At 39.2% G+C, this 9,948-nt stretch overlaps 2 protein-coding genes across 2 annotated transcripts; both read right to left on the bottom strand.

The window, feature by feature from the left end:
* Window positions 1-330: 330 nt before the first annotated feature.
* On the bottom strand, window positions 331-1,661 carry LOC109115210 (protein PHOSPHATE-INDUCED 1-like). Its single transcript, XM_019198974.2, has one exon. The coding sequence runs from the start codon at window positions 1,541-1,543 to the stop codon at window positions 554-556; it is 990 nt and encodes a 329-aa protein (XP_019054519.1). The 5' UTR covers window positions 1,544-1,661; the 3' UTR covers window positions 331-553.
* Window positions 1,662-4,601: 2,940 nt separating this feature from the next.
* Window positions 4,602-6,097, bottom strand: LOC104604614 (protein PHOSPHATE-INDUCED 1-like). Its single transcript, XM_019198977.2, has one exon. The coding sequence runs from the start codon at window positions 5,805-5,807 to the stop codon at window positions 4,842-4,844; it is 966 nt and encodes a 321-aa protein (XP_019054522.1). The 5' UTR covers window positions 5,808-6,097; the 3' UTR covers window positions 4,602-4,841.
* Between the last annotated feature and the right edge of the window lie 3,851 nt (window positions 6,098-9,948).

Below are 9,948 nucleotides of genomic sequence, written 5' to 3'. Positions count from 1 at the left end.
GGTGAATTAATTTGTTATGGAACCCCAAAATCAGGCCAAATGTATAGTATATACTCAATAGGTTTAATGTTCAAAATCAAGAATATGCAAATTGAATTTATCAGATGCTTTTGCTTCTTTAACTATTAATTATGGAAAACAAAGCCTATGGTTTTCCATTATCAGGGCACAATGAAACCATGTAATGAATTTTCTGTATCAAAACTTAAAATCCATGAAGCATGAATCTTGGCTGAGCCTTCATTTATATATATATATATATATATATGAATCATGAATGAATGCATGATCCAGCCCAACACACAAAAAGGGGAAAAAGAAGAGAAGGAATTAACACAAAAAATGAAAATAAATTGGATTACGTACTCGATCGTGTAAAAAACAAACCAATATGCTATACTCTTCCATCAATAGTAAAAATCAAATGAATAAATTGAATGAATTACATTATCCTTCGTCCCTAATACCACTAAATATTTATATATATGTCACAAGTCTCAACTCAGTTTGTTATGTCTCCTGTAGTTTGAGTTTGAGGTTGAATTAATCTCACTTAGACCGGTGTGGAGCAGGAAGAAGTGGAAGGATCAAACAGAGCCGGGAGCAAGTACTTCCTCCCGTTTGCACCGTGCGCATTGTAGCTTGCACCAGTTGTGGGATCCACCAATAGCTCCCCTGCGTAACCCGGGTATGCCCCTTTGCCGTACACACCAGGGCAAGCTGAGGCCGCCTCCAGAGGTGCTCCACCGGGACCTTGAAAGTAACCGTTCCCAAAGGGGTTCGTCACAGTTCCGGCCAATAGACCGGCCAGGTTGATCACCATACCGTCCACGCCGACGTCGTTGTTTGGTGCCACTAAGGGTGGACTCTGTGGTCCGTATATGGGCTGGTGGAACGGCCAGGCACATCGACCCGGACACTGAGTCTCCGAGTTGCCAACCCAGATGTATGCAAACTTGTTGTTCACCTTCACCCCAGACCCAGAGCTCTTGTAAGCCGTAGAAGAACCATGGGTGCCGCATCTGCTGGAGCAGAAGCCTTGGACGGCCACATCGGATGCCGTCAGCACGACGTTAATGGCGTTCTTTTGGTCTCCTCTCGCTGCCAATTCTAGGATTTGCTTATTTGTAAGAGATTTTCCCAACGAGTATTTGTCATCCAGGATCTGTTTACCCATCTCAAGGACGAGGGAAGGGTGCTTCTTCGAGGAGGAGGAGGAGGATGAGGAGAGGTGGTAGTACTTGTCAATGGTTTTCCACCAGGTGGCAACCGAAGGTTGAGTCTGGGTAGTCTTTAATGCCGACGAAGTGGGAAGAGAAGAGATGAAATCAGAGACGATAGCTCGCTGGGAAGGCTTGAAATTGCCATACCAGATGAGATTGATGGAAATTTTGCCGGAGAGAAGGGGACCATTGTGGTATTGTAAGAGCTGAGACTGATCCTGTACCAGAGTAGAGAGTATCCGCGCAGCGGAAGAGAAATGAATAACAGAGGTTAGCAAAAAGAGTTGGAAGAATAGATTGATTGGAACCGAAGAAGCCATTATCAATCTCAATCTGTATCGGATTCGTATGGTTGATAAGTAGGAGGGGAAAGAAAGAAAGCAGTAGAAAGGGGAAGCTGGGATGGTTTGTGTTTGATGTAGATGCGCCGCGGGGTTTATATAAATTTGAAGAGACGAGTAATTTTATTGCGTGATATTTAAAAAAAGTTGGGGGAAGAAACAGCGACGAAGGAGTTGGGTGCATATGAATTATGAGGATGAGATCATGAGAGGGCCGAAGAACGCGTTTTTCAATTAATTGAAGTAGTTTACTTTTACCTGTTGTGATGTGGCACCGCATATCCCATCTTTCTGTATACAGCTAAGCTAAGCGCCACTTGTGGCTTGTGAATTGTGATGATGTAAATTTGTTGAAAAACTAGTGTCTTCTGGTGCAAACTGACTGCACACTGCAAGCTGGAAGGTAGCGCTTTCTTCTGCACCTGTATTTAAGATGAATGTCAAGTGGGGTGATGTTTGGCATCGATGATGATTTCTCCTTGTCCTTCCACAAATCATCGTCAGTGATTTTTTAATAATCATAAAAAAAATGTTATCTGGTATTACTTATGTTATATAAGTTCATTTTTGAGAAATCGATTTGGAGTTTGTTTGGTATCAAAAATTGTTGTTTGGTACGATTTATGTTATAAAAGCTGTATTCTAATGTCGTGTTAGAATATGCCATGTCATACTAAAAAAACCGGAATTAGTTAAAAGTCAGAAAATCATCAAAAAGAAGTGATTAATAAATTTTTGACTGATTTCCCAACAATCAGCATAATCGGCCAACCAAATAAAAAAAAAAATCACTGATTCTTCAAATTCTGATGTAAATCTTACGTAGCTCCAATTTTTGAAAAATCATCATCAATGCCAAACATTACCTTTGTTTCCCCTTCCCTTTGGATGGTAACATTTAGGTTAATGTTTGGTTTGAAAGAAAAGGTAGTGAAGGGGAAGAAAAGGTATGAAAATCTATACAAGGTTTATAAACGTTTTCCTACCTTTCCTTTCCTTTCACTATTTTTTTCATCTAAAGATGTGGGCCTCTCGAAGATTCAGCAATTCATCATTCATCATCCATAGTGGTGGTCATCATGTGCCATCTTTTAACATCCATTAAAATAATCTAGGGGACCAATTTTCAAGAAAAAACGCTTATGCTTCCAAGACCCGTTTTTCACAAAAAAACACTTCTGTCATGTAGACAGTGAGCAATATTATGCTGTTTATTAAGGTGATTTTCATCACTATTTTTCTTGTATATGCTGACAGGTAAACACCACATAGGATACACATCAGTCAACCGTTGGGGGAAATGGTTCACCGATGCATAAAACACCAAGGTCCCGATTTTTGAGACATATCTGATTTTTTAATAATCGGCTGAACCAAACAATGAGATACATAGATGTATGTTGAAATGCCTATATGATTCCAACGTGGCACCATTTTTTTAAAAAATGGTCACGATTCCAAACATCCCTAAGTCTAGAATCAGCTGTCTCTATCGGGTTACATCGAAATTGAACCCTACCGTGTGGATGTGGTACCCTCTAGCGCCTCTACTAGAAATGGGCCAGACTACTAATGCAAACAATAGGAGTAAGGTGATCTACAACTAGAAATACCGTGATCCAATCCAACTACTGTTTGTTTCCTTAAAAAAATCCAGCTACTGATGCTCTGACCGACTGCTTTTATCTACTTTCTTGGCGTTGGGTCTGTCTGAACTGCAGCTTATGTCTGGGCTCCTGGTGTTAGCTGGGTCCAAGAATTAAATTATATATGAGCTGGAATTGGGATATGGATGGGTGTTATACGTATTTTCATTTATAATGCAGATATATATATATATATATATATATATATATATATAACGCATAGCCTTGTATTTGTATTTTTATACCTAAATTTGTATTATACATATTTGCAATTATACTACTTCCAAACTAAAAGCCTAAGAGATAAGGATAGAGAAGGGTGTAGTGAGGTGCATTCACCTTTATCACAGAGAACCAGGCAGGAACACCGAGTGGCTATGTATCTTAGCTAATGGGTGATCGACACAAATGAATTCATTTTCGTTTTCACGAATTCAACCAGAGAGAACAAGTCAATAGTGCAGAAATAAATATTTTGAGGGGCCATGGGGCTTGATGATCAAGGGTTCTATACTTCTATTCTATTAAGTCAACTTGCAGTCTATTTGTTTTCATTCTAATTTAATTTTTAACTTGTCGATTAGGCTGGATCCATGAGTGAGTGAGACACTGAGACCAAAGTTGAGACACACCCAATGGGATTCTGGGAAGGAACATGATGAGGTGTATATGAAGAGGGAAATTGGACAAGAGGAGTACATTTGTTTGAGATAGAAAGTCCAAATAAATAGCCCGCCTTTTCAGGCTTTTTTTTTTTAAAAAAAGTCCAAATAGCCGAAAAACATTGTGTTCGTTGGAATAAGTAATTCCCTGCGAATATAGCAAAACGCGATGCAAAAATATGGGATGCTTGCGTTTTTTAATATTAAAATTGGTGTACCATTTTTAAATTTGTTATCCAAATATTATTGTTATATATTTTTTCTGGTATAAGTACACCCTATATGTACATATTATATTTAAATTTTGAAAACACACAACATTTATTATACATTTTCCTAATTTTCCCTGCTCTTAGAGAATGACTCTCTGAACGAGAACTAATGGTCTATTCTCATAATTTGTTATGAAAAATTGAAATTAGTTAAAATAAGATTTCATTTTAAAGGACGGAAGGAGATAGGCATCCATCAAGAATGAGAATAGGATTCTATTCCGTCCAAGCGGAACAGTTTTTGAATTGGAATGACCCATTTCAATTTGGATTTCCGACTCCTGTTCTGAAAAACCAAATGGACCACTTACTGAATGGGGGGCAATCGCTATTTAATAATGATGGTGATGTTGAATTAATCATGAATAAAGACTCGTCGATCTCGCATCTTGTTTCAATTCTAAAAGGCAGAAAGTGCCCATTTTGAAGACTGTGTTTCAAAAGCAAAGCACTCTAATTTTGCTCTTCATGATAAAAAATTAATTAAATCAATAAATGAATTACAGTATCCTCCGTAGGCCCTATGGGAGTATGGACCTTTCCTACATGATCAAAAGTATGTGTGAAGTATACACATACATACCACAATCTTTTCTTTCTCCACTGAATCGGAGATTGCCGTACGAACTATTACTATTTACTATACCGGATGGTTAATACTAGTATACCCTCTCTCTCTCTCTCTCTCCTCAAAGGGTCAAACCAATGTGGAGCAGGAAGAAGTGGAAGGATCAAACAAGGCTGGGAGAAGGTATTTCCTTCCGTTTGCGCCGTATGCATTGTAGCTAGCTCCAGTGGTGGGATCTACCAGTAACTCCCCTGCGTAACCCGGGTAAGCCCCCTTGCCATATACGCCTGGGCAAGCCGAAGCTACCTCTAGAGGCGCTCCTGCAGATCCCTGGAAGTAGCCGTTGCCGAAGGGATTCGTCGCCGTTCCTGCCAACAGACTCCCAAGGTTGATCACGATACCATCCACGCCCACGTCGTTGTTTGGTGCCACCAACGGTGGGCTTTGGGGTCCGTAGATGGGCTGGTGGAACGGCCAAGCACATTGACCTGGGCACTGAGTCTCCGAGTTTCCCACCCAGATGTATGCGAACTTGTACTTGTTATTCTTCTTCACCAGGGCACCGGAGGAGGAAGAGCCGTGTGTCCCGCACCTGCTCGAGCAGAAGCCTTCGACGGCCACGTCCGAAGCCGTCAACACAATGTTGATGGCGTTCTTTTGGTCTCCTTTCGCAGCCAACTGCACCAGTTGCTTGCTGGTGAGAGATTTCCCAACCGAGTACTTGTCAAGGATCTGCTTGCCCATCTGGAGGGTGAGGGAGGGGTGCTTCTTGGCGCCGAGGTGGTAGTATTTCTCGGTGGTTTTCCACCAGGTAGCAACAGAAGGTTGGGCCTGCTGGGTCTGGGTGGACTTTGAAGCTGATGGTGTAGTGATGGACGAGATAAAATCGGAGATGATGGCACGTTGGGAAGGCTTGAAGTTGCCATACCAAATGAGGTTTACTGAGATTTTTCCATAGAGGAGAGGACCGTTGTGGTACTGCAAGAGCTGGGCCTGCTCCTGTACCTGATCGGCGAGTCTCCTAGCAGCGGAGGATAAATGAATTAGGGAGACCATGAAGAAGATTTGGAACAAGAATAGCTTGGTTGAACCCATTACTCACTGGCTTTTTTTTTTTTTTTTTGTAGCAGAAAGACCACTGGAGAGAGAAGAAGAAGAGAGAATGGGGAATTGGGAGGTGTTTGTTGTATAGGCAGCAGGGACTACAGGGGTAATATATAGTTCCAAGAGACGTGTTATTTTATTATTATTTTGATGAATGAAATAAAGAAGAGGAGAGTTGGATAGAGATGGTTAACGAGTTAAAAAATTATAAAAATAATAACATTGGGTGGGGACTGGTGGGTGTCAGTCTGGATACAGCTAAGGCATCTATCCCCCTTGCAGTAAGTGCCATAAAAGCACATTACTACAGCTAAGGTAAAGTAAAGGGTGGGTACGAAAATGACGGGAATGACCTTATACATTGCTGCTTCTGAACAAAGAAGTTGGGGCATTGAAGGGAAATAACAAAAATAAAGAGGAATAAAAAACCAGAAAAGAGAAGAGACGTTGCAGTCCATAGAGAGTGTGTGTGGAAGGGATATACTACTGGCTACTGCGGTCGGGGGAAGGGGGGTGTTTTCATAGGGATGCGCGGAGAAGCCAACTGGCGTCGTCGTTTTGCGTGGGGTGTTTTCTCGAAATATAGAAAACTTTTTACTTTGGTGGGAGCATCCGAGGTGAAAATCCAACCCCAACCCCAAGGAAAAAACAATTAAAAAGGAGAGAGAGAGAGAGAGGACAACGCGGTTGGGTTTGGAGTTGGCCGTTGGGGTTAATCCTTGAAAACGCGCCCGCGCATCGGCGCATGCACACGCAATTCGTGAAAGCGAATCAGTGGTTGGTGACAGGGATGGGAGTAACCAGAAATAGCAGAATCCAGCTGGACGAAGCTAATAGATGCCAACTGGAAGCGCTCCAAAGTACAAGAGAGACGGGCTTCATCAGCTTTTGCGTGTGATTGGAGAAAAGAAAACTTGGCTTTTCGGAGAGCGAGCAATAGAGTCGTTTCTCTTTCTTTCTTTCTCCAAATTTCACTCGCTAACGCCCTTTTTAATTTGTATCTTTAGCCATTTTCTTTCAATAATTTTATCATATGGTGAAATTAAAATTCTTTTGTCGCCTTTCGTTTCAAACCAGCGGCAAAGTCGACCGTTTTTCTTCAATTTATTCTTGCAGATTTGGCAGTTGATCATTGACATCACCAATCGAGTTCGATCAGCTACCAACATACGGTGCCGATAACGTTCCAATCAGTCATTATAGCCGTACATCGAGAACATCTACTATTCAATGACTAAGGGATATGTTCCGGCTGCAGACTGCCGTGGGCCTATTGGGACAATCTTGGCGGGGTGTTTTATTGGTAGTAGATTCCACCTCTCACCAATAATTATGCATGAATCCTGATATGGACTCAATAGTATTTAGAACTCCAAATTTTGAATGGGCCCGAGCCCGAACAGTTGCCAAACTTTAGACTGCAAGCCCATCTTGTTCTGGATCCATATGATCATTGGACTGCAAACCCATATCTTCTTTAGACTATAGTGTATAGACACACAACGAGATTATCAGATAATATACGACATAAATCATTAAATTTTAGAAACAAATAAATATTAATTAATTTAGAATATACATACTGTAAAAAAATTACTGTGAGTTTATGGGGAGATGTTTGACTTTCGGTCCAAACCAATTAACTTAGGTACTGCAATTTCATTGCTTTCTTGACAGTCTAATCTTAGTTGAAAACTTCTTTTCTTTGAAATTTCAATTAAAAAAATAAATAATTAACGAATTAAGGTGGAAAAAAAGATTTCTAACAAAATTTCCTAAGCACCTGATTTTGAGTTTTAAACGGATCTAATATTCAATCCATTAATATCTTTTCATGTATCAAAAAAAAAAAAAAAATTCAATCTATTAATATATAAATTCAAATCAAATCTTACCCACTGGATTTAGATATGAAATGTCATTAATAAATTAAACAGAAAAATGACCATTATCTTATATGTTAATAATAAAACATAGAAACAAAAGTATTTGTAGTATGCTAGGCTTGAACCTACATTAATGTTTTAGTAAACATACAGCGTTGCATCAACTCTACTAGCAAATACATATTAATTTTATGTAGATATAAATATTAGCAGATTTTATTCAGCTGTTGTGGAAATAAATGTTTTTTTCTGAAAAACATTTTATCAGACCAAGTCTTGGAAATAATATTAAAGGTGTGGTACGAGGAACGGCATTGGTTCCAAATTTTATAATGGCTTAATCAAAGCCCACTGTACTCATTAAGAATTCTGAGATTGGAGAAAAAAAATGTGGCATTGTGGTAGGCAGATCTAATTTTGCAATGGTATATGCATGAAACTTAAAAAATAAACAGGAATTATTAAAAATTAAAAGGAATTAAATGATATATGATGCATGAAGCTTATTCATATTGAGTTGGAAGGGCAATCCCCCAAGGTCCAAGCAGGAGGGAGAACCGAGAAGCTGTACGTTATCCCAAAAACAGTGACGACTGGCGACCCATATTTTGACTTTGTTTAATAATTGAGAGTGCTTGATTACATTTGTTAATAGGTAGCCACCTGTAATGCCACCAAATCCCTATACACTTGAATCAAGGCCTCGGCGTGTCTGGTGGCCGGGATGGGCGGATTCCTACATTCACCTGCCTTCAATTCAACTGCACAACTGTGCATTCATACTACATAGGGAATTCTTTATTTTATTTTTTAATTTTTTTCCCATTTGATAGATACCATTCATACTAATACTATTCACTCACGAGGAGATTGTTTTTGAGTTTCAATCACTTCATGTCCTTGTTGTTGGTAGCTCTGTTTTACTGTTTCCGAGATACAGCCCTCGTCTCTCCCTTGCTTATTATTTAAGTTGTTAAGCAATATATATAATGAATCAAGGCCTTGGCCAAGGAGGAACATTGCATTTATTAGCTATAAAACCTATGGGGACCAGAGGAATAATATCGCTATTCCCTGCATCTTGTTCATGCTTAATTTTATTGACCAAGGCTGTATGTAGATGGCTATAAAAAAAGCCAGCCCTAGCTACTGCTTCTGCCTTCATAGTTTCCTACATCTTATTAATTAAATAGTGAATCATATAATTTATATGTCTAAGCATACAAAAAAGTACGGATAGGTCTAATGTACATTTTTAATTTTCACTGCAGAGTTATAAACATTTAAAATATAAACAGTCCACATTTTATGCATCAATATCGGTTCGTAAATTAGCATCAATTCTAAACTAATACCTATTCTAACTGTATTTTAGACCTACAAATTTTGACCCTGAACTGAATCGTTATTCTCCCTAAAATATTTATATAGGTAACAACGATAGACATCATCTCATTTAATTAAAGTTAAACTCAAATTAATAATAATAATAATAAGGGTTTGTGCTTGTGGCATCGCACTATTTGGTGTTTGTCGTTACAAATTCAGCAGCAAGCAGCAAATAGCAGGCCTGGTCTGGTAAGCTGCTATTGCATATTGTTAAATGTTAAATCAGTGCAGTGCAGGCTTCATCCTGATCATCCTGCTGTAAATATTAATTATTAATGTATACGTGCCAGCTTCGGTGCTTGTAGGTGGATGAGATTGTCTCTGATGAGTGATGACCAACAAAAACAGCGTCTCTCTTTCAAAATTACACCATGAGCATGGGCATCATGCATCCATACTACGTATGTACGTACGTACACCCCACACACCACAGTGATAGAGTCATGTACATTAAGTCATTAATTATTACTTTTTCATTTAGGTCTGTTAATGGTTTATAATCATAAGAAAATTTGACCTGAAAAACGTTGTGGGCCTGTGGGCTTTGGTCTTGGCCTTTCCACCACAACCCCCAACAACAGAACAAGGCCTTGCCACATGTTACTTCCTGCCGGCCGGGTTTCCTGTTCATCGACGCTTAATTGCATATTGTAATTGCTATTATTGTTTGTGGTCAATGGTCATGTACCTTAGTTACTGGTTAGGGCCTATTAATTTGGAATATGAAAAAAAAAAGCTTTTTTGTGTGTTGGTGGTAATGTGGTATACGTACTAACTCTAACTCTCAAATATTCTTAATTATTTGCATATTTTCTTTAATTACTTATTATTTACATCTATCCGAAATAAACTGCTCC

The sequence above is a fragment of the Nelumbo nucifera genome, chromosome 5, assembly GCF_055504915.1.
Source record: "Nelumbo nucifera cultivar China Antique chromosome 5, China Antique-T2T, whole genome shotgun sequence".
NCBI lineage: Eukaryota > Viridiplantae > Streptophyta > Magnoliopsida > Proteales > Nelumbonaceae > Nelumbo > Nelumbo nucifera.
The sequence above is the reverse complement of the archived record's forward strand: the minus strand, read 5'-3'. Positions and strand labels throughout refer to the sequence as shown.